Source organism: Entelurus aequoreus, linkage group LG14 (genome assembly GCF_033978785.1).
Source record: "Entelurus aequoreus isolate RoL-2023_Sb linkage group LG14, RoL_Eaeq_v1.1, whole genome shotgun sequence".
NCBI lineage: Eukaryota > Metazoa > Chordata > Actinopteri > Syngnathiformes > Syngnathidae > Entelurus > Entelurus aequoreus.
In genome coordinates, this window is record NC_084744.1 from 9,985,096 (window position 1) to 10,012,082 (window position 26,987).

Consider the following 26,987-nt stretch of genomic DNA (forward strand, 5'->3'; position numbering starts at 1 on the left):
ATTAATTGATTGATTGATTGATTTACCAGAAAACGCATTTTAGAACACAGATGCCAACAATTCAGCAGGTTAGGAACATGTTTTGACAGAAATATGGGGCAAAATGATAGCCTAGATAATATATATATATTTTTTTTAATATTACCATGTTTTCCGACCAATAAAGCGCACTGGTATATAACCCGAACCCACTAAATCTTACATTGAAAATTTTTTTTTTTTTTCATATATTAGACACATTGGACTATACAAGCCGCAGATACATACGTTGTAGAATTAGTTATTTACACGGAAATATTTTGTAAACCTTTATTTATATTCCTTTATTTCTTCCAAACAGTTTAATGGCTTTTAAAAGGCTGATCAAACAAAACAGAAGTCATCGTCATGGACCCACTAGCTGCGCAAGCTAGCTCTCCAATCAGCTAAACAGACTCAATAACTCCACGGTGACGTTTTAGTGAATTTACTGAGGAATTTGTGAAACTAAAACAATACAAAAATAATGTTATTGTGAGTTAATAATACTAACACAGACACTCTTAAACGTGTTAGCATATTAGCATATTAGCTAATGCTAACAACGCTAGGTTGATTACATTACAATAGCACTTACAAATATGCATGAAAACACTCCTACAGACATCACACGTGGGCAGGTTTAGTAAGTAAGAATTGTTTTAGTTATATTGTAAAACTTGCAAATGTCGCTTGGACTGATGAATGAAGAATCCAAATGAGTATAAACGCTATGGATGGTTACTGTTACGCTGGGGTTGCAGCTTACTGCGAGGTTTGTTCTCCCAGGATGCAAACGGATGACTCCGGACAGGACTTGCAGGTAGGAACATGATTTAATCGTAAATTAACACTCAAAGAGGTACAAAACAGAAAACAAACCGACGGAACAAGGTGCCGATCGCACCTGAAGCTAAGGCTACTGCTTAGCACAGACTAGAGATCACTAGCAGGGGCTAAGAGACAAGCAAAACTTACGTAACAGTAGCGTGACGCAAACAAAGAAGCTAGACCGGCAAAGGCAGGCTTAAATAATGTCTCTGATTACAAACAGGTGTGCGTCCCGAACACAAGAGGAAGGTGAAACTAATACGTAGCCATGGTAACAAACTCAGAGGTGCATAAACAGGAACTAAGGAAAACACAAGTGACTCGAAAAACTTAAACAGACTATGATCCGGGCAGCGGATCATAACAGTTACAAGATGAACCAGCACTTCTACTTCCGGTTGAAAGCTTTAAACAGCAGGAATTGACGTTCACCCAGCAAGCACCTGCAGTGAGCAAACTCATCCAAAAGATGGCGCCATAGCACAAACAATAACACACCGTTTCATTGTGTTTGCTTGTTTGTTTGTTTTCTCAACTATTTGCAAAGAAAAATCCATAACTTAGCTGCACCATTTTATAAGCCATAGGGTTACGGTAATATGAATATGAATATGAAGTAATAAATGAATTGGTGAAAAAGTTCATTTTTTTGTCCTCCATCTTTATACATTGTTGAAATCAAATGTCGGCAAAGCCAGATGACCAATTATGTGTGTCACCAAAGTATCCACGGCCTGTAGAAAATGTGCGTATGCGAAGCATGAAGTTGGCGTGAGGCAACGTAAAGTTCCACGTCAAGTTCACTCTTGGTACATCTCAACTTTGCCGTGAAAAAGGGCGTACGCCAGCTTAATACATGAGGCCCCAGGTCTTGATTCTACTAACAAATCCAGTAATTAGGAGTGTAGAGAAGTATCCTATGGCACTACTGGATGGCGTGGTGTCAACATTTTACAGGTTTTAAAGTATTTCTGCAAACACGACCAATCAGGACAATCGAGAGAAATTCAATGAGGGCGTGAAAGCCAAAAAGGAGGAATGGAAGTGAGACTGTAAACGAGACGGATAAAGAAAGAGCAGATGGGCCATGAAGGAGTGGATAATGCCTTTGGCGTCCACCGCAGCCTTGTGTACATGCATGCAACAAGGGAGAATCATTCAGCAGATGGGGTCTCAGTTTGGAAGTTGCATTTTGGACAGACGCAGTGCAGGCGTAGGGCGGTTAGTAAGATGAATCAACAACACTGAGCAAATCTGATGGAATAAAGATATTCTGGCTAGAACGAGGGACCAGTGGGAGGGGGGCGTAGTAAATTGTGTTCAATCAGAAAACTCATCTGTGCTTCTTACCGAGACTATTATTTAGTCAGGGAAGTGTGATGGTGCACGACACATGACTTCTGCCATCTTCACACCGCCGCCGATGCATATTTTATCACAGCGTTCCTGCAACTACACCCACCACTATCCATCGTTGTTTGCATATTTCAACGTGTTTTACTCATTCTCATATTCAAGCATTCTATTCACAACTAGATGAAATGCTCCAATGCTGAAGTTGAACTGAAATGCTGATAGAATGTTGTACGAAGGTAAGAATAGTTTGAATGTTGGAATGGTTTGAATGTTGAAGCATTTGAATTTCCAGGAAAACCGGAGTTTGGTTTGGAACTTGGGGAAGTAGGCAGCACGGTGGGGCAGGGGTTAGTGCATGTGCCTCACAATACGAAGGTCCTGAGTAGTCCTGGGTTCAGTCCTGGGCTCGGGATCTTTCTGTGTGGAGTTTGCATGTTCTCCCCGTGACTGCGTGGGATCCCTCCGGGTACTCCGGCTTCCTCCCACCTCCAAAGACATGCACCTGGGGATAGGTTGATTGGCAACACTAAATTGGCCCTAGTGTGTGAATGTGAGTGTGAATTTTGTCTGTCTATCTGTGTTGGCCCTGCGATGAGGTGGCGACTTGTCCAGGGTGTACACCGCCTTCCGCCTGAATGCAGCTGAGATAGGCTCCAGCACCCCCCCCACGACCCCAAAAGGGACAAGCGGTAGAAAATGGATGAATGGATGGACTTGGGGAAGTGTTAGTTTGAATGTCCAGGATGAGTGGAATGTGTTGAAGGAGGAATGGTTTGAATAGGTTGAAAAATGGATAATTCATTTTTAATGAGGAAAACTGAGAATCCTAGGAAATCCGGGACATTTTTACAATTGTTGAAAAGGAGCACACAATTCCTGAACAGGCTGAATATTTTGAAGTTGAAATGGTTTGAATCGGATAATGAATGTGGGAGTTGTACAACTTTGAAATGTATGGAATTTATTTAAATCGGTCGAGAAATGTTGAAGTTAGAGATATCCGATAGTATCGGCCTGCCGATATTATCGGCCGATAAATGCTTTAAAATGTAATATCGGAAATTATCGGTATCGGTTTCAACCTCCCGATTTTCCCAGGAGACTCACGAATTTCAGTGCCCCTCCCGAGGCAACCATTCTCCCGACTTCCACCCGGACAACATTATTGGGGGCGTGCCTAAAAGGCACTGCCTTTGGCGTCCTCTACAACCTGTCGTACCGTCCACTTTTCCTCCATACAAACAGCGTGCCGGCCAAAACACATAATATTTGCGGCTTTTCACACACACAAGTGAATGCAAGGCATAGTTGATCAACAGCCATACAGGTCACACTGAGGATGAGCGTATAAACAACTTTAACACTGTTACAAATATGCGCCACAATGTCAACCCACACCAAACAAGAATGACAAACACATTTCAGGAGAACATCCGCACCGTGACACAACATAAACACAACAGAACAAATACCCAGAACCCCTTGCAGTACTAACTCTTCCGGGACGCTACAATATACACCCCCGCTACCACCAAACCCTGCCCCCAACCCTGCCCCCAACCACCCCATCTCCCGATTTCGCAGGTCTCAAGGTTGGCAAGTATGCTTTAGTAGTATACTCTGGACTGAAGCTGTGTGCCTTCATTGTTTTTGTAGATGTTGTTTTGAGGCATGTTTAAAAAAAATAAAAAATAATACGCTTTGTGAAAGTCAAAGTATAGTATTTCCCATAGTTGTAGTGGGTATTAGGATTATCTCAGGGAGAGCATGTCCCAAATTCCAAGCTGCTGTTTTGAGGCATGTTAAAAAAAATAATGCACTTTGTGACTTCAATAATAAATATGGCAGTGCCATGTTGGCACTTTTTTCCATATCTGGAGTTCAAGTTGTTCTCTTATTTTGGAAAACCTTATTTTTGATTGATCGATTGAAACTTGTATTGGTAGATTGCACAGTACAGTACATATTTCGTATAATTGACCAATAAATGGTAACACCCGAATAAGTTTTTCAACTTGTTTAAGTCGGGGTCCACGTTAATCCATTCATGGTGAAGTTACATTGTCTAATGCATCCAGCGGGGCATCACAACAAAATCAGGCATAATAATGTGTTAATTCCACAACTGTATATATCGGTATAGGTTGATATCGGAATCGGTAATTAAGAGTTGGACAATATCGGAATATCGGATATCGGCAAAAAACCCATTATCGGACATATCTAGTTGAAGTAGTAACAATTTTAATTAAGAAATGGTGTTACGGACTTCCTGAAATTTCGGGAAAACCAGGAATTATATCTAGTTGAAGTAGTAACAATTTTAATTAAGAAATGGTGTTACGGACTTCCTGGAATTTCGGGAAAACCGGGAATTTTTCCAGTTCCAAAAACAACTTTGTTTTTTTGTCCTGATTTAGAGGAATGATTTGTCGGTGGAACGGTTAAAGTGGGTTGAAAATGTGGAAAACCGGGAATTTTTCCAGTTCCAAAAACAACTTTGTTTTTTGTCCTGATTTAGAGGAATGATTTGTCGGTGGAACGGTTGAAGTGGGTTGAAAATGTGGAAGGTAGAGCGCGCTAAAAAAAGGTAGAGTAATCGACAAAAAAAAGGGTGAACAAACAGGAATTCTGGGAATTCCTGGAATTTTTTGGAACTTGAAACAAATTATAGTTTGATTGGGCAGGATGAGTAGAATATGTTAAGGTGGAATGGTTTGAATCCATCCATCCATCCATTTTTCTACCGCTTATTCCCTTCGGGGTCGCGGGGGGCGCTGGAGCCTATGTCAGCTACAATCGGGCGGAAGGCAGGGTACACCCTGGACAAGTCGCCACCTCATCACAGGGCCAACACAGATAGACAAACAACATTCACACTCACATTCTCACACAGGGCCAATTTAGTGTTGCCAATCCCGGAGGGAACCCACGCAGTCACGGGGAGGACATGCAAACTCCACACAGAAAGATCCCGAGCCCGGGATTGAACCCAGGACTACTCAGGACCTTTTGTATTGTGCGGCAGACGCACTAACCCCTCTCCCGGTGGAAAAATTTGAAAAATGGCCAATTCATTTTGAATGGGGAAAATGTCCCGGAAAACCTGGAATTCTGGGATATCTAGGTATGTTTGTCAAGGGAATAGGATGAACAGTTTAAATTTGGAATGGTTTGAATCGGGTGAAAAATGTGGAAGGTAGAGCGCGCCAAATTCTGGAGAAGAAGAATACAACACAATTAACTCCTTTCGACCGTGCGCCCACAATAGTTCCGATTGAATTCACATCGCCATTGTTGCTAACCGCTTTGACCCCAAATTGTTAAATCAATATTGAGAAAGACAAATAATAAGGGAAAATAAAATAGGGCGACTTTTAATACACCCCCTGAGAGGAAAATTGGCATGCTGTATATTGACATTAAATATAGACCCACTCACAGAAAACCCTCAGGAAACACATAGGATTCCTTAACAAAAAATGGTGTTTAACCTTCCTTGTGTAGCGCCTTTTGTGTTACATACAATCGTCCTAGGTTTGAAGTGTTGGACTCCAGAAAAGAGTCATAAAAGAGTGGTGGGAAATTAACAGTTGAACATGTATGGCCTCAAAACAACTGGCAACATAACACTCATAGAGGAAATGAATAATAAAGAGTTCTTTGAAATGTGGTGTGTGTACAGCCATCAGACTGTATAATGCATATGTTACTTCTTGACTGCACTTAAATGTAGAATATATGTATAATATATTTATATTATTCATATATTATATATATAATATATTATATATATTTGTGGGGGGAGGTTGTGATTAGCGCACTGCAGGAGCAAAAGGTCACCGCCTCAGTCGATGGTGTTGAGGGCGGAGCGCCGTCGACTAGGGGCGGGGCATGTGCGGGACGGCGAGACGCAGCTGGCAGGTGATTAGATTTCGCAGGTGGTACGTGTTAATCTGATCATCTGTTGTCTGTAACAGTGAGCGGCCAGCGGAGGAGAGGAGGGAAGAGAGAGACACACATCTGAAAAGATTGTACTGAAAAGATAAATTGAAACACATGGTGATTAAAGGCTTGGTGAAACGGCACAACTGACTCCTGGCGTGATATCAGGGGAACGGGTAGGGAACGACCTCTACAATATTATATTATTTATTATTATTATTGTCTATTGTGAGCGAACTGTGGTGCTGAATTTCCCCCAGGGATCAATAAAATACTTTATATTCTATTCTAGACGCATCACAACGTTCACTTTTCCTTCAACAACAACAACAACACTACTAATCATGGCAGACTTGATGAGAGACAACAAAGACTACTTTGGGCCAAATGATTATTTTTGATCCTGAATATAAGGAGGATGATCTATAAATTTAAGAAGCTGAGTGCTAAACAGATGCAGCTTTAGTCAAACACTAAGCATCATGTAGCAGTATTGCTAAGTGCTAAACAAGATATACAAACATAATAAAACTATCACTTACTGTACAATGTCTGTTCTCACTGTGATAAAGACTGATGGGATGTTTATATATTACCCTTTACATCAACAATGAATCATAATCCTCACAAAGGGTTAATAAAAAAAAAAAAAATCTGCAAACAAGCGTATTTCCGTATCTTCTCGCCATCTCCAGGATGTCAAAGTTGACCAACTTGTGGGTTTATGTCCACAACCTTCTACTATCCAGGTGAGAGGCATGATTTATAATCTAGAATTAACTTTCACCAACTCCGAGGCGATGCAGCAGCTCAATATGTCAATATAGCAGCACAAGGTAGTTAGCTCTCTGTGATCACAGCTTAACATAACGATATTGCTTATACGTGGTTCAAAAAGCAAGCAAACGGCGAAGCTTAGCTCAGGAATCAAATAAGTTAACACATGTAACTTGTTGCAGGAGCAAACAACAAAGCCAGACTGGCGAAAAGCAGGAATAAGTAGCTCTCTGATTAGTGCCCAGGAGCAGGTGAGCGTCTAACTAATCAGAGGCAGGTGATACTAATCAGCACTCATGATAACTAAAAACACAAACCCAGAGCTGCTGAAACTGAACTAAGGTAGTCAAAAACTAAACAAAACATGATCCGGGCAACGGGCCATAACAAATAAAGAATCATAAGTTAGTTTTCTCTCTGTGATCACGGCTCCACTAAAAATAGTTGGTCTGCGTTAGAGCTTATAATAACACAATCGCTAATACTTGGTAATATTCAGGTCACGACATGTAAATGGAGTATTGTTGGCACTTTTTGGATGTTTTTTTAAGAGGGCTTTATAGACGCAATAGTGTACTCTTATTATCTGCATTGTTAGCCACTTGCCACATTGTACGAGTTAGAATTAGTGTAGATTAACTACGATCAAAGTATTGGACAGGACGTCGGAAATGTGTAAATAAAGTTGTACTTTATATAAGAAAAAAATGGGCATACAAAACGGTACAAAACGATCCTTTTATCTTGTTATCCGTCGTTCATTCGTTCACCCGTAGGCTCATAATGCTCAATCTCATCAACCACAATGCACCTGCTCCTGGTCTTTCTTACATCCGGTTTGCTGCAATGAATTGTGGAACATGCAGTATTTTAGTTAACCCTTTGTTAGGCTATTATAGTAGAAAACAACTCAATTCAGTGTCAGTGTTTCTCAAATAATCAATATCAAATACATGTATGAATCAAATCAATTCCCTTTTAACTCTTTAACTGTAAAAGACAATTAAATCAAGTATGCAAATTATGAATGATCATCACACATGAACTATATAACCCATAAGTTACAACATCTAGAGATGTCCGATAATGGCTTTTTTGCCGATATCTGATATTCCGATATTGTCCAACTGTGACGCCAGTAAACACCACCAACATTTTGAATGTTCCATTGAAAATAAAAAACATTAAAAAAGGCACTCAAAAATGTGTCAAAATGTTTTAGTACGACTTTGAAGCCACACCGCTTGATGGATTGTCGGCCCATTACGGGTACTGTAGTCAGAGACACAAGTATTATTATGGTGTGTAGAGATGTCCGATAATGCCTTTTTTGCCGATATCCGATATTCCGACATTGTCCAACTCTTAATTACCGATTCCGATTGCAACCGATACCGATATATACAGTCGTGGAATTGACACATTATTATGCTTAATTTTGTGGTGATGCCCCGCTGGATGCATTAAACAATGTAACAAGGTTTTCCAAAATAACTCAACTCAAGTTATGGAAAAAAAAAAAATGGCAACATGGCGCTGCCATATTTATTATTGAAGTCGCAAAGTGCATTATTTTTTTTAACATGCCTCAAAACAGCAGCTTGGAATTTTGGACATGAGCATGAGGAGGTTGAGGTGGGCGTGGTTGAAGTGTGTGTGGGGGTCGGGGGAGGGGGGGTGGTAGGGGGGGTTGCGGGGGGGGGTATATTGTAGCATCCCGGAAGAGTTAGTGCTGCAAGGGGTTCTGGGTATTTGTTCTGTTGTTTTTATGTTGTGATACGGTGCGGATGCTCTCCCGAAATGTGTTTGTCATTCTTGTTTGGTGTGGATTCACAGTGTGGCGCATATTTGTAACAGTGTTAAAAGTTGTTTATACGTTCACCTTCAGTGTGACCTGTATGGCTGTTGACCAAGTACGGCTTGCATTCACTTGTGTGTTAGAAAAGCCGTAGGTATTATGTGACTGGGCCGGCACGCAAAGGCAGTGCCTTTAGGATTTACTGGCGCTCTGTATTCCTCCCTACGTCGGTGCACACAGCGCCATTTTTAAAAGTCATAAATTTTACTTTTTGAAACCGATACCGATAATTTTGAAACCGATACAGATAATTTCCCATATTACATTATAAAGCATATATCGGCCGATAATATCGGCAGTCCGATATTATCGGACATCCCTAGTTAGAATCCATAAACAAATCTAATCACATGTGTTCTTGTTTTACATATGGGATTGTAGATGATCGGCAATATTAAAAAAATTAAGTGCAGTTTCCCCTTTAAGAGCACCCACACAGTCCTTATGATGCAAACGTCCATCTCTCTAATCTATGTGTGTGCTGATCTCAAAGCAGTGACACAATTATGTGCGTGTTTAGGTGGCCCTGAATTCTACAAACTGATGTTAATACCACAAGCACACCAAGTGTTGTTGTTTTTAATTCACTTCTTGTGCACACAGCATTCCCTAACTTTCTCCCACCTTCATGGATATAAGTTGGCTAAGCTTGATTGAAAGGTGCATCAGAGGGAGTCCTATCCTCGCTCAGTCGGGAACCTCCTCCGCCGCATCCTTCGGTCCCTTCGAGTCCGCAGAGTCTATTCACACCACTCAGCGAGGTCGCCGGGAAAATCAATAAGAGCATTGCTACAAAATACTAGCGACAAATTGATTTCATCCAAGGCAATTTCAAAGCAAGCCAAACGCGGGCGGCTTTTTTCCCCCCGGAGGGGGTATTTTACGCCACCTTTCCTCGATTAGCCCCTGATGTAGTTAATGCATTTGATCCTCTTAAATGTTACTTATGGATTATATGGACCTCTTTTACACATCTCATGGGAGCTTGTTGGAACAAGTACTTTAATTTGACAGCAACGTCAAAGACCCTGTGATGAATGAGACTGTTAGCCTAAACTCTCGAAACAAATTCAAGGACAGAAAAGTTTACTGTTGAATAGTCGATGGATTAAAAAAATCAAACAAGGGCTTTGGCAACAAGCTGGGGGCAAATGCTAGCTCGCTCCTCCACCTCCGAACCCACCTTCTCCGATTTCAGATCGACATTTGCATTGAATGATACTCTTACAACGTCAGATGCCCCCGAGCCAATGATCTGGATCGGGGTCGACATTACCATTTTTTTAACCAGGTAAAAAGGAATGGCCTAGCACTACACACACAAACACAGAGCAAGAAGCTAACCGCTAAAGCTTCAACGATGATCGATCCAAATGTTGATTATCGACACTTAGGGCCTGATCTACTAAGATCAAAATACCACAAGCTAAACAGCATGTGCAAAGGACAAAATTGCATTGGCGTGTTGCATGTGGTTTACTAAAACTATACACACCATTGAAAACTACATTTTTGTGTGTTCTACTGCCATTATATGCCCATGGAAACACTCATCCCTCGTATTGCGTGTGATTTATTAAAGGCCTACTGAAATGATTTTTTTTTATTTAAACGGGAATAGCAGATCCATTCTATGTGTCATACTTGATCATTTCGCGATATTGCCATATTTTTGCTGAAAGGATTTAGTAGAGAAAATCGACGATAAAGTTCGCAACTTTTGCTCGCTGATAAAAAAAAAAGCCTTGCCTGTAGCGGAAGTAGCGTGAGGTCACAGGAGCTAGTATTCCTCACAATTCCCCGTTGTTTACAATGGAGCGAGAGAGATTCGGACCGAGAAAGTGATGATTACCCCATTAATTTGAGCGAGGATGAAAGATTCGTAGATGAGGAACGTTACAGTGAAGGACTTGAGAGACAGTGATGGACGTATCTTTTTTCGCTCTGACCGTAACTTAGGTACAAGCTGGCTCATTGGATTCCACACTCTCCTTTTTTTATTGTGGATCACGGATTTGTATTTTAAACCACCTGGGATACTATATCCTCTTGAAAATGAGAGTCGAGAACGCAAAAATGGACATTCAGTGCCTTTTATCTCCACGACAATACATCGGCGAAATGCTTTAGCTACGAGCTAACGTGATAGCATCGTGCTTTAACTGCATATAGAAACAAAAAAATAAAGGATAGAAGGAAGGATAGATAGAAAATCAACAATACTATTAAACCGTGGACATGTAAATACACGGTTAATGCTTTCCAGGCTGGCGAAGGTTAACAATGCTGTGCTAACGACGCCATTGAAGCTAACTTAGCAACTTAGCAACGGGACCTCACAGAGCTATGCTAAAAACATTAGCTCTCCACCTACGCCAGCCAGCCCTCATCTACTCATCAACACCCGTGCTCACCTGCGTTCCAGCGATCGGCAGAAGGACGAAGGACTTCACCCGATGCGTTTGGCGGCCCGGAGACGTAGGAAGTCAAGGTGAGGTCGGCGGCTAGCGCGGCTAGCGCGGCTAGCGCGGCTAGCGCGGCTAGCGCTCCAACAAAGTCCTCCTGGTTGTGTTGCTGTAGTCTGCTGCTAATACACTGATCCCACCTACAACTGTCTTCTTTGCAGCCTTCATTGTTCATTAAACAAATTGCAAAAGATGTCCAAAAAACTGTGGAATTATGAAATGAAAACAGAGCTTTTTGTATAGGATTCTACGGGTACCATAACTTCCGTTACTCTGACTTCGTCACGCGCATACGTCGTCATACCGCGACGTTTCAGCCGGATATTTCCTGGGAAGTTTTAAAAGTCACTTTATAAGTTAACCCGGCCGTATTGGCATGTGTTGCAATGTTAAGATTTCATCATTGATATATAAACTATCAGACTGCGTGGTCGCTAGTAGTAGGTTTCAGTAGGCCTTTAAAACTATATATACAATTGAAAACTCAATTTTTGTGTGTTCTACTGGCAATATATGCCTATGGAAACACTCACCCCCCATGTTGGGTGTGATTTACTAAAACTACATGTACAATTGAAAACTACATTTGTGTGTGTGTTCTACTGGCATTATATGCCCATGGAAACATGTATCCCCTGTGTTGCATGTAGGAGTGTAACGGTACGTGTATTTGTATTGAACCGTTTCGGTACGGGGGTTTTGGTTCGGTTCGGAGGTGTACCGAACGAGTTTCCACACGGACATATTAAGTAGCGTACCGAACGTTGTGTAAACAATGCACACCGAGGCACAACACACGGCATGCTAGCAGCGACCGGGCTAGGACAACATGTAAAAGCCAGAGCTGGAAGACTCTCCTGCCTCGCTAAGATCTCCCGTTTGGGAACACTTTGGCTGCGCGATAAAACAATGGAGGACGGAGGTTTGCCGACATTGTTCAGCAGCTGCTTCTGACAACACGTCAAACATGCTAACCCTTTTGAAGCGTCACCACCGCATTCAAGCAGCCTCTCCTCGGCGAGTCAGGCAGGGCTAAAGCAATAACAAATGTTTTTATAGCAGCAGATTTAGGACCATATTGCATTAGAAACTAGATTTTGACCCACTTCTATGGTGGAAGAACTATAAGCCCATATATTTTACTGCCAAATTAGCCAGGCTGGTGGGGGGGGGGAAGAAAAGTTAATCTGAGGCTGAGTTGACTTGAAACTGTTTAATGTTGCACTTTTTATATATAGAAGAAAAGTTGTGTCATTATATTTAATCCGAGCAACAACTTGAGGCAGTTTAATGTTGATTAACGTGGACCCCGACTTAAACAAGTTGAAAAACTTATCCGGGTGTTACCATTTAGTGGTCAATCGTACGGAATCTACTGTGCAATCTACTAATAAAAGTCTCAATCAATCATTTAAAAAAAGCACTTTATATGTAGAAAGGTTTTGTTAAGAAACCATCCTGAGCTTTATCTTATTTAGTTTTTATTTTATATGTTGACCACATTAACCCTGGCAATGGACCCTGTGTGTATATGTATGTTATGCCATTGTTTACAAATTTGGTAAATAAATAACCAAAAAATTTATATTTTGTTGTTTTCTTACTGTATCGAAAATGAACCGAACAGTGACCTCTAAACCGAGGTACGTACCGAACCGAAATGTTTGTGTACCGTTAAACCCCTAGTTGCATGTGATTTACTAAAACTACATGTACAATTGAAAACTAGATTTGCGTGTGTTCTACTGACATAATATGCCCATGGAAACACTCATCCCCCACCGCCGCCCTTCATGTTACTGTTCTCTCCGGCCCGTGGGCTTTGCAAGGTTGAACAAGCGGCACATGTATTTAATGTGTAACATGTACATGTTCTGCAATACTGACTCACAATTGGTAAATGGTAAATGTGTCATACTTGTATAGCGCTGAAAGGCACTCAAAGCACTTTGACACTATTTGCACATTTACCCATTCACACACCGATAGCGGGACGCTAACCACGACCCATCAGGAGCAAGGGTGAAGTGTCTTGCTCAAGGATACAACGAACGTGACTAGGATGGCTTGAGCCGGGAATCGAACCAGGAACCCTCGGGTTGCTGGTACGGCCGCTCTGCCCCAATCAATCCCAAATCTAAACAGAAACTATTTTTTTGCACACTGCAGGGAGGCGATGGACCATCACAACTCTACAATTCTGTAGAGAAATCTCGTTCGTAGGTAATCAGAAAGGTTAACCAACGAACGAGATTTCTCTACAGAATTTCCTCTCTGGTCAACAAAAGCACCTTGAGGATTCTGGCGGGAACTCTCGTTCAACCCTTTTTCGATTACGCATGCACCTCTTGGTACCCTAGCACCTCCAAAACCCTCAAATCTAAACTCCAAACATCTCAGAACAAGCTAGTCAGGTTACTTCTAGACCTCCACCCCATATCCCACCTCACTCCTACCCACTTCTCTAAAGTGGGCTGGCTCAAGGTGGAGGACAGAGTTAAACAACTTGCACTGAGCCTAGTCTATAAAATCCACTACACCTCCCTGATACCGAAGTACATGTCAAACTACTTCCTTAACGTAAATAACCGCCATAACCACAACACCAGGGGGAGCTCCACTAACCACGTTAAACCCAGATTCCGAACTAACAAAGGTCTTAACTCATTCTCTTTCTATGCCACATCAATGTGGAATGCGCTCCCAACAGGTATAAAAGAAAGGGCATCTCTATCCTCCTTCAAAACCGCAATAAAAGTTCACCTCCAGGCAGCTACAACCCTAAACTAACACCCTCCCCGGATTGCTAATAATCAAATGTAAACAATCAAATGCAGATACATTTTCTTATGCCTTCTGATCTCTCTCTCTCTCTCTCTTTCTCTCTTTCTCTCTCTCTCTTTCTCTCTCTCTCTCTTTATGTCCACTACTTGCTGCCCATATCCTACCCAACCCCCATCCACACCCCTGATTGTAAATAATATAAATAATTAAATGTGATTATCTTGTGTGATGACTGTATTATGATGATAGTATATATGATAGTAAATAACTGTATCATGAATCAATTTAAGTGGACCCCGACTTAAACAAGTTGAAAAACTTATTCGGGTGTTACCATTTAGTGGTCAATTGTACGGAATATGTACTTCACTGTGCAACCTACTAATAAAAGTCTCAATCAATCAATGCAGCGTCCAGAATGATCCAAACGCAAGAAAATGCATCTTGCAAGATGTTTTTTCAAAGAGATATAATGTATTAATACAGTTCCTGAATGAATAAACGAACGCCGTTAAAAAAAACAACAACAAAAAAAGCCAGCTGACACCAAAATGCATTAATTAAATTGGTTTTTATCAGCCCCTTAAAGTACCAGTACAATGAAAAAATGATATGCTGAAATGTGTTCCATTTTAGCCGTTAAACCATAGCCAGTTAAATATCCAATCTACAAAATATGTCTAAACATTCACAATACGCTACATTTTCAAATGGCCATTTTGAATATTATGCTCCAAAAGACTTTGGCAATTTCCGTAGATTTCAGATCTGATGACGTCACGGGGGAACTCCTCTGTACTCCGACCATATCAGCAGTTCAGTCATACTGCAAATACGCAAACATAGGAAAGAGATGTGCTGTTTATCATTCACAATCCTTATCTAATACAAGAACACTGTTTGTTTTTTTATGCGTTCTAAGTCAGCTCACAATGGAGTCAATGGGGCTCCTCTAGTCCGTCCACAAAGCCCTCTGAATTTAGAAATATATGATAATCCCTTCAATACAGAACATTTGCTTCCATTAAACTGGTACTTGAAGTCATCCAGCAGCTATGCAATTATAAAATGATATTGCTGAACAGATGACGTGTCTATTGTTTTTTTTAATTTCTGACAGTCCAAATATACTGACACACACGCGTAGGACACAGAATTACTTTACCCCGTGCACGCAACTGTCATTTTGCACGTACTTTTCAGACGTGCAGAACAGTTTTAGCCTTGAGTGTGCTGAATAATTATATTGTGGGCGATCAGCATATATTTTGCATTTCAAGTGCATGAAAACTAATGGGCTAAATGGATTGCGCTTCTTATTCTGCTCACCTAAGACAAGCAATCCTCTGCTCATTAACTTAGTAGATCAGCTTTGCGTGTGCTTTACACCACGCCCCCAGTATGGTATCAGTATACAGACGATACTAAAGTCATTAGACGGATGCTTTTCTTTTACTTGTTCTATTATTACAAAATAATTTTTTGGGTCATTTTTGTTCATTTCAATTTACTTAAAAAAAAAAAAAAAAGACCCCAATGTTTTTACTCAAATGTCATTCACAAACATTTTAAAAATGTTAATTATTTACTTAACCCTTGGTAACGGTCTTATCTTAAGTGGCACCAAGCAGCAAGATTTTATTTATTCCGTATTTATTTATAGGGTAGGCCTCATAAAGAAAAAACTTTGACTTTGTACTGTTTGTTTTAGGTAACTTAATGGCCCTAATCTGTTAAAAAATATTGGTGGAATGAAACTTTTTTTTTTCCAAAATAAATAGTAAGTTAAAGTCCCATTTAAGTCCCATTTTAAAACTCATTTATACACCCTAGCCTTTAAATAGGCCACTTTTTGGACCTAGTTGATCTGTCGTCTCTCTTTTTCTGCCCTGTCTCCCTCTCCTGCGTGGAGAGGTTATCAGGTGGCCACAGATCAGCCTCCATGGAGGAGGCGCTATATGTTCCAAGTTGGGACCTAGGGTGGCTTGTGCAGCCCTTTGAGACATTTGTGATTAAGGGCTGGATAAGTCAACTTTGATTGATTGATTGATTGATTGATTGATTGATTGATTGATTGATTGATTGATTGACAGAAGTGATAAAAGTAAATTACGTTTGTCTAACTATCGTAAATTGTTATTTTATGTGAAAACAGTGAATTGGAACACCGATTCACTCTATGATACACAACTCCCCTTGTGCATCATGGCTCAGGGCCATGGATGGTGCATCAAACAGTGGCCTCTCGCAGAGTCCAGGCTCAGCTCCCTGAGCACGGTAACATCAGCTCGGCATTACACTGAAAAGGACCATCTTGGCAGTGGAAAAAAAGTTGCCTACGGTGATGGTCAAAAGAAACTGCCAAAGTCTAGCGCAAGGACATGTGAGAAAGAATCCAAGTTGGTCCAGAACACACGAGCACAGCCCGGAGTTCCACAACAACAGTGGAAGAGTTCAGTGTTTACTTTGGTTACAGAGAAGTATCATGGAAAAAAAACATGGTTTCCAAAGAGCAGATAGATTTTATTTCCGATGCCAGTCCTGTGGTGTGCTCCACAAAAAAAGAATACACTCATTTAATTTCCAATGTTTTTACACCTTCTCCTCGCCAGGGTATCTCTCGCTAATAATTATTGTCAGTGTGAGTTAGGTTAAGGAAGCAGTAATACATGAACACTAGGTATGTCCGATAATGGCTTTTTGCCGATATCCGATATTCCGATATTGTCCAACTCTTTAATTACCGATACCGATATCAACCGATATATGCAGTCGTGGAATTAACACATTATTATGCCTAATTTGGACAACCAGGTATGGTGAAGATAAGGTACTTTTTAAAAAAATTTGTAAAATAAGATAAATAAATTAAATACATTTTCTTGAATAAAGAAGAAAGTACAACAATATAAAAACAGTTACATAGAAACTAGTAATGAATGAAAATGAGTAAAATTAACTGTTAAAGGTTAGTACTATTAGTGGACCAGCAGCACGCACAATCATGTGTGCTTACGGACTGTATCCCTTGCAGACTGTATTGATATATATTGATATATAATGTAGGAACCAGAATATTAATAACAGAAAGAAACAACCCTTTTGTGTGAATGAGTGTAAATGGGGGAGGGAGGTTTTTTGGGTTGGTGCACTAATTGTAAGTGTATCTTGTGTTTTTTATGTTGATTTCATTAAAAAAACAAAAAAACAAAATGATACCGATAATAAAAAAAACGATACCGATAATTTCCGATATTACATTTTAACGCATATATCGGCCGATAACATCGGCAGGCCGATATTATCGGACATCTCTAATGAACACTATAGCTAATACATACCAAATAATACATTATTACCATATAAGCCACACCACGGCGGCTGTTTCCTTTTTCAGTGACCAAGTCGATTTTCTTTGGCTTTGGGGCTGTGTCTTGTGCATTATGTTGAGTGTTGATTAGGGTGAGTGCATAACGCGCTAAATGGCTGACTGGATGATTGTGTGAGTACTAGGGTTGTACGGTATACCGCTACTAGTATATTATCACGGTACTAATGAATCAAAAACGTACCGGTTCCCCATTTTATTTTTTTAACGGGCATGACGGGGCGTTGTCACGTAATGACATTGCTGGTTTCGGCAGCGCACAATCACTGAGTCCTTACAGGTGTGTAGACAGAAAAAGGGAGAACAAACTCATTTTGGCCGAAAAGCTAAAGATAAAGGTAAAGCAATAACACTGAAACGCCCTCAGGAAGAGATACTTTAAGACATGGCTGGCTAGCAGCTAACATCCATCCGCAGTCGGCAGTGTTTTAGCTACTTCTAAATCACTAATCCTGGCCTCCATGGCGACAAATAAAGTAAGTTTCTTAAAAGTATCATCCCTGCAGGATGAGGAATAGCTAAACATGCTTCACTACACACCGTAGGAGGATACAGTAGCTCACCGGTGTCACCGCTAATGACGCCGTTCCTGAATGTAAACAAATGCCATGGGTGGATCTACACCTGACATCCACTGTACTGATACCAAGTCCAAGAGCGTATCAAGATGATACTACTATGACTACATCGATATTTTTTATCGTTACAAAAACTTTTTTTCCTTTTTTTTAAATTTTATAAAGTGTCCCTGGACACATGAGGACTTTGAATATGACCAATGTATGATCCTGTAACTACTTAGTATCGGATCGATACCTACATTGGTGGTATCATCCAAAACTAATGTAAAGTATCAAAGAAGTGTAGATAGAACATGTTAAAACAGAAAATAAGCAGATATTAACAGTAAATGAACAAAGGGATTAATAATCATTTTTTACAGCTTGTCCCTCATAATGTTGACAAAATAATAGGTAGATAAATGACACAATATGTTACTGCATACGTCAGCAGACTAATTAGGAGTCTTTGTTTGTGTACTTACTTCTAAAAGACAAGTTGTCTAGTATGTTCACTATTTTATTTAAGGACAAAATTATTCTTGGATTGCAATAAGAGACATATGTTTAATGTACCATAGGATTTGTGATTAAAATACATTTTTTGTGGTCCCCTTTATTTAGAAAAGTATCGAAAAGTACCGAAATACATTTTGGTACTGGTACCAGTTGTCATGTCTGTGTGATCATGTTTTGTTTTAGTCATGTTTTGCTTGGTTTTTGGACACTTTTTAGTTCCTGTTTTCACTCCCTTGCTTTGTCACCATAGCAACCATTAGTTTCACCTGGTTCACATCCTCATGTCACGCACCTGTCTCACGTTTTCACATTTTCAGTCACGCACCTGCTGTCACTAATCATGTCACTATTATTTAAGCTTCCAGTTGCCAGGCTGTCATTCTGGCGACATCACTCTGCTTCATGCCATGTTTACGGTTTCATGCTTAGTTCACGCTGCTTGTTTCATAGTCCATGCTGCCCTGTTCACGTCATCGCAAGTAAGTTTTGTTTATTAATGCCACAGTTTGTGTTTTTGTTTCATGTTCACAGTTAATTGCCTTTGTGCTGGTCTTTGGTTTCATTAGTCAAGTTTGTTCTACGCCATTGTTTGCTTCTTTTTCTGTAGTTATAGTGTTAAAATAAAAGATGTCATTACCTTCACGCCATGTCCGGTTCACTTGCATCTCGGGAAAACAACCACTCCATAGTCCACGTCCTGACACCAGTACCAAAATGATGGTATCGGGACAACCCTAGTGAGTGCGTTTGGTTTAATGTGAACAATTTCATTGGTCTGATGTGACGAGGCTAAATTTATTGGCGGCAATGTGAAGCTCGTTAACCCGAAAAACATCTGTAAATTAGCCACAGCACTGTATAAAGCGCAGGAGTCAAAGCATAGGGGAAAAATGTGGTTTATAGAACGGAAATTACAGTAGTTAGACCAGAAACAGGAAGTGTTGCTGATATATTATTCATCGTTATATAAAACATTTAGAAATCCTACAACCGTGTCTTAAATAATAGCCAAAGGTTTGGACACACATATAATTAATACTGTATGCCCCTGCCAGGGGTTCTACTGTACCTTTTTTGTTATTTTTATTGCTTCTGGTTCAGGATTGGACAGCTGGGTGGAACAAGGATGAAAGACATGGAGGTTGATCCAGACGCTGTGCAATAATGTGGCTTGGTGATACTGCTGCTGCTTTTTTTTTTACAGCTGATCAGTTCGTTAGTTCATGAATATTTTGTTTATAAAATAAATTGCTTTTTGAACAGGCGTATCCGTCTTTTAAGTTACAGTATGTGTCCCTTTTCACCTAGACAACTGCAACAGGAACGTTACATGAGATCTACCCTCATTATATTATTTAGTAATGTATTTAAAGGGGAACTGCTCTTTTTTTTAATTATGCCTATCATTCACAATCCTTATATAAGACAAGAAGACATGTTTTTTTTTATTTTTTATGCACTCTAAGTCGTAAAATACGTCAAGTACGTGGTGGTTAATAATTGAGCTAATGGGAGTACACTATTCCGTGCAAAAAATCCCTGTAAATATATATATATATTAACCACGTAGTAGCGATATCGTTATGTTAAGCCGTGATCACAGAGAGCTAACTAGCTTGTGCTGCTATATTGACATATTGAGCTGCTGCTTCGCCTCGGAGTTGGTGAAAGTTAATTCAAGATGATAAATCATGCCTCTCACCTGGATAGTAGAAGGTTGTGGACATAAACACAAAAGTTGGTCAACTTTGACATCCAAAAACATAAAAAAAACGCTTGTTTGCGACACCTTTTTTGAGGATTATGATTAATTCTTCATCTAAACTGGAAGATACAAACATCCCATCAGTCTTTATCCCAGTGAGAGCAGACGTTGTACAGTAAGTGATTGTTTTATTATGTTTGTATATCTTGTTTAGCGCTTAGCAATACTGCTACATGATGCTTAGTGTTTGACTAAAGCTGCATCTGTTTAGCACACAGCTTCTAAAACTTGTAGATCATCCTCCTTATAGTCAAGCTCAAAGTATATACGTTTCTGGATCATAATTTGTCCCAAAGTAGTCTTTGTTGTCTCTCATCAAGTCTGCCTTGATTAGTAGTCTTGTTGTTGTTGAAGGAAAAGTGAACATTGTGATGCGTCTGTGAAATTAATACGCCGCCGTATGCTTAATATGAGTGAAATATGTAAATATTACATGTTATTATGAATGTTACTACATTACACATATACTTCGAGCGCGTATATAAAACACTGATGGAGGCTTTTGGAGGATTTCAGAGTAAAATTAAGAATGCATACAAAAACCAAGAAAAACATGTGTTCTTATTAGAGATGTCCGATAATATCGGACTGGCGATACTATCGGCCAATAAATGCTTTAAAATGTAATGTCGGAAATTATCGGTATCGGTTTAGAAATTATCGGTTTCAAAAAGTAAAATGTATGACTTTTTAAAACGCCGATGTGTACACAGACTTAGGGAGAAGTACAGAGCGCCAATAAAACTTAAAGGTACTGCCTTTGCATGCCGGCCCAGTCACATAATATCTACGGCTTTTCACACACCCAAGTGAATGCAAAGCATTCTTGGTCAACAGCCATACAGGTCACACTGAGGGTGGCCATATAAACAACTTTAAAACTGTTACAAATATGTGCCACACTGTGAACCCACACCAAACAAGAATGACAAACCCATTTCGGGAGAACATCCGCACCGTAACACAACATAAACACAACAGAACAAATACCCAGAACCCCTTGCAGCACTAACTCTTCCGGGATGCTACAATATACACCCCCCCGCTACTCCCTACCCTTCCCACCCCCACCTCAACCTCCTCATGCTTTCTCAGGGAGAGTATTTCCCAAATTCCAAGCTGCTGTTTTGAGGCTTGTTAAAAAATAATAATGCACTTTGTGACTTCAATAATAAATATGGCAGTGCCATGTTGGCATTTTTTTCCATAACTTGAGTTGATTTATTTTGGAAAACCTGGTTACATTGTTTAATGCATCCAGCGGCATCACAACAAAATTAGGCATAATAATGTGTTAATTCCACGACTGTATATATCGGTATCGGTTGATATCGGAATCGGTAATTAAGAGTTGGACACTATCGGAATGTCGGATATCGGCAAAAAAGCCATTATCGGACATTGCTAGTTCTTATCTTATGCAAGGACAGTTAAAAAATAGTGCAGTTCCCCTTTAGATCAGATTAGATTAAAAAAAACTTAATACCTAGTTAGTTTTGCACTATTTGTCACTAATAGCGGGACATTATAATTTGCATTAGTAGAGTATTTTTAATGTATCGGTCTTATTCAAAATAATTATACAGGAAATGCTTCATATTGTGGGTTTATCGAAGGACAAATTACATACAGTACAGTTAAACTGTTTCAATCACTGCATGCAGTCCTAAAACCCGCTGTGTAAATCAAATCTTTTGACTCACTATTGGTTGGGCACATGTTCTTTTAACATACACCCTGCGGGGACAAATGCATTCGATTTGTCAAGTCAAGAGCCTCATTTCAATGTGGCTTCTGGGCTGGAAATGCCAACAAGAAACCTAGCAACAAAAAGGTCCATTGTTCATCAGGACACTGAGCCGCCCACACATGCACCCCCATGGGCTACCAGAGTCGCATCGCAGTCTGCTAACGAATGGCTGGCCGTCGCAGCCCCGTGGGTGTGTACGGGAGACATTTAACACACGCGGACAAACGTCACTCACCTGTGAGGTTCCTCAGACCCAACTGACGCAGGCCAAAGTTTCCATCGCGTCTGTAGTTGAGGAAGATTGCCAGCGAGTAGCGGTCCTCGTACAGCTTAGTCCCTCGGATGATCCGCAGGTTCTCCAGAGGCAAGTAGTCAAATTGGTTGAGAGCCACCAACACGTAACCTGTCACTTCTCGAATAGACTGCAACGAAACAACGGAAGGATATTTTAGTGGATGCTAAAGTACTATAGATTATACTACGTTTTATATTCACAAGACAATATCAGCAAGTACAAATATACAAAACCCAAAATCAGTGAAGTTTGCATTTGTGTTATTTGTGAATAACAACAAAGTACAATGTGTAAGATACCCATGCTTTAGTGACTAATACACCCCCCATACCATCACAGATGCTGGCTTTTAAACTCTGCGTCTAATGGTTCTTTTCCTCTTTGGTCTAGAATACACAACGTCCACAGTTTCCAAAAACAATTTGAAATGTGGACTCGTCAGACCACAGAACACTTTTCCACTTTGCATCAGTCCATCTTAGATGAGCTCGGGCCCAGCGAAGCCTGCGGCGTTTCTGGGTGTTGTTGATAAATGGCTTTTGCTTTGCATAGTAGAGTTTTCACTTGCACTTACAGATGTATCGAACCACTGTAGTTACTGTCAGTGGTTTTCTGAAGTGTTCCTGAGCCCATTTGGTGATATCCTTTACACACTGATGTCACTTTTTGATGCAGTACCGCCGGAGGGATCGAAGGTCACGGGCATTCAATGTTGGTTTTCAGCCTTGCTGCTTACGTGCAGTGATTTCTCCACAATTTCTGAACCTTTTGATGATATTACGGACCGTAGATGGTGAAATCCCTAAATTCCTTGCAATAGCTTGTTGAGAAATGTTGTTCTTACACAACTTGCTCCGGCATTTGTTCACAAAGAGGTGACCCTCGCCCCATCCTTGTTTGTGAATGACTGAGCATTTCATTGAAGCTGCTTTTATACCCAATCATGGCACCCACCTGTTCCCAATTAGCCCGTTCACCTGTGGGATGTTCCGAATAAGTGTTTGATGAGCATTCCTCAACTTTCTCACTCTTTTTTGCCACTTGTGCCAGCTTTTTTTAAACATGTTGCAGGCATCAAATTCCAAATGAGCTAATATTTGTAAAAAAATTCAGTTTTCCAGTTCAAACGTCAAGCATCTTGTCTTTGCAGTCTATTCAATTGAATATAAGTTGAAAAGGATTTGCAAATCATTGTATTCTGTTTTTATTTACCATTTACACAACGTGCCAACTTCACTGGTTTTAGGGTGTGTACATGCATTGTTTTTTCACAAGTATTATGTACATGCGTTGTAACAGACTTTGCAATTCCAAGACGTTAAATGGCATGAACATATTTTCAACAGTGTGTTGCCTCATCAGGAAGTAGTCTTTGCCATGACGCTAACTCTAGTCTTTTGTTGCGCCGTAAAAGTGTTAATACTGTAAGTATTGTACTTATTACACACCAGCGGTTTGACTGTAACCTGCACCTTAGTTGTAGTTTTCATTACCAAATTTGGCGGTGTTGAAATTGCTGTGAAAAATGCTAATCGGTAGCAAATATATGGCAAAGCCTATGTAAAATTAGCCACGAGCTCGCGCATTTTGAAAATGGCCTCCTCTATCAGGCCTATTTGTGTAACCAAGAACAGCCAGTGTGGCTGGGCCATGCGTACGTTGGTAAACCACACTCCCTGACAACCTCAACAGCGGGTTGATAGCCCGGGATTTTAGGTCTAATGCCGGCGACCCGGGTTCGAGTCCTGGGCGGAACTGTAACACCACACAGTCGAATAACAAGTTACCAACTATAATTGATGGTTAACATGGACAATAACAAGTTACCAACTATAATTGATGTTTAACATGGACAAAAACAAGTTACCAACTATAATTGATGGTTAACATGGACAATAACAAGTTACCAACTATAATTTATGTTTAACATGGACAAAAACAAGTTACCAACTATAATTGATGATTAACATCGACAATAACTATTTACCAACTTTAACTGATGGTTAACATCGACAATAACAAGTTACCAACTATACTTGATGTTTAACATAGACAATAACAAGTTACCAACTATACTTGATGGTTAACATAGACAATAACAAGTTACCAACTATACTTGATGGTTAACATCGACAATAACAAGTTACCAACTATAATTGATGTATAACGTCGACAATAACAAGTTACCAACTATAATTGATGTTTAACATCGACAATAACAAGTTACCAACTAAAATTGATGGTTAACATCGGCAATAACAAGTTACCAACTACAACTGATGGTTAAAATCAACAATAGCAAGTTACCAACTATAATTGATGTTTAACATCGACAATTACAAGTTACCAACTAAAATTGATGTTTTAACATCGATAATAACAAGTTACCAACTATAGTTGATGGTTAATATAGACGATAACAAGTTACCAACTATAATTGATGTATAACATCGACAATAACAAGTTACCAACTATAATTGATGTATAACATCGACAATAACAAGTTACTAACTAAAATTGATGGTTAACATCGACAATAACAAGTTACCAACTACAACAGATGGTTAAAATCAACAATAGCAAGTTACCAACTAAAATTGATGGTTAACATCGACAATAACAAGTTACCAACTACAACTGATGGTTAAAATCAACAATAGCAAGTTACCAACTATAATTGATGTTTAACATCGACAATTACAAGTTACCAACTAAAATTGATGTTTTAACATCGACAATAACAAGTTACCAACTATAGTTGATGGTTAACATAGACAATAACAAGTTACCAACTATAATTGATGTATAACATCGACAATAACAAGTTACCAACTATAATTGATGTATAACATCGACAATAACAAGTTACTAACTAAAATTGATGGTTAACATCGACAATAACTAGTTACCAACTACAACTGATGGTTAAAATCAACAATAGCAAGTTACCAACTATAATTGATGTTTAACATCGACAATTACAAGTTACCAACTATAATTGATGTTTAACATCGACAATAACAAGTTACCAACTAAAATTGATGGTTAACATCGACAATAACAAGTTACCAACTACAACTGATGGTTAAAATCAACAATAGCAAGTTACCAACTATAATTGATGTTTAACATCGACAATTACAAGTTACCAACTAAAATTGATGTTTTAACATCGACAATAACAAGTTACCAACTATAGCTGATGGTTAACATAGACAATAACAAGTTACCAACTATAATTGATGTATAACATCGACAATAACAAGTTACCAACTATAATTGATGTATAACATCGACAATAACAAGTTACTAACTAAAATTGATGGTTAACATCGACAATAACAAGTTACCAACTACAACTGATGGTTAAAATCAACAATAGCAAGTTACCAACTATAATTGATGTTTAACATCGACAATTACAAGTTACCAACTAAAATTGATGTTTTAACATCGACAATAACAAGTTACCAACTATAGTTGATGGTTAACATAGACAATAACATTTACCAACTATAATTGATGTATAATATCGACAATAACAAGTTACCAACTAAAATTGATGGTTAACATCGACAATAACAAGTTACCAACTACAACTGATGGTTAAAATCAACAATAGCAAGTTACCAACTATAATTGATGTTTAACATCGACAATTACAAGTTACCAACTAAAATTGATGTTTTAACATAGACAATAACAAGTTACCAACTATAATTGATGTATAACATCGACAATAACAAGTTACCAACTATAATTGATGTATAACATCGACAATATCAAGTTACCAACTATAATTGATGTTTAACATCGACAATAACAAGTTACCAACTATAATTGATGTATAACATCGACAATAACAAGTTACCAACTATAATTGATGTTTAATATCGACAGTAACAAGTTACCAACTATATTTGATGTATAACATCGACAATATCAAGTTACCAACTATAATTGATGTTTAACATCGACAATAACAAGTTACCAACTATAATTAATGTATAACATCGACAATAACAAGTTACCAACTATAATTAATGTATAACATCGACAATAACAAGTTACCAACTATAATTGATGTATAACATCGACAATAACAAGTTACCAACTATAATTGATGTTTAACATCGACAATAACAAGTTACCAACTATAATTGATGTATAACATCGACAATAACAAGTTACCAACTATAATTGATGGTTAACATCGACAATAACAAGTTACCAACTATAATTGATGTTTAACATCGACAATAACAAGTTACCAATTATAATTGATGTATAACATCGACAATAACAAGTTACCAACTATAATTAATGTATAACATCGACAATAACAAGTTACCAACTATAATTGATGTATAACATCGACAATAACAAGTTACCAACTATAATTGATGTAGAACATCGACAATAACAAGTTACCAACTATAATTGATGGTTAACATCGACAATAACAAGTTACCAACTATAATTGATGTTTAACATCGACAATAACATGTTACCAACTATAATTGATGTTTAACATCAACAATAACAAGTTACCAACTATAATTGATGTATAAGATCGACAATAACAAGTTACTAACTATAATTGATGTATAACATCGACAATAACAAGTTACCAACTATAATTGATGTTTAACATCGACAATAACAAGTTACCAACT

General features: G+C 39.0%; 1 protein-coding gene across 1 annotated transcript in view; it reads right to left on the reverse strand.

Annotated features, from left to right (window-relative positions):
- erbb4b (erb-b2 receptor tyrosine kinase 4b) overlaps positions 1-26,987 on the reverse strand; it is a 1,077,295-nt gene that overhangs the window by 374,260 nt on the left and 676,048 nt on the right. Inside the window, exon 3 of the mRNA XM_062068882.1 lies at positions 22,252-22,438. Within this exon, the coding sequence (XP_061924866.1) occupies positions 22,252-22,438 (187 nt within the window). The remainder of the gene's footprint in view (positions 1-22,251; positions 22,439-26,987) is intronic.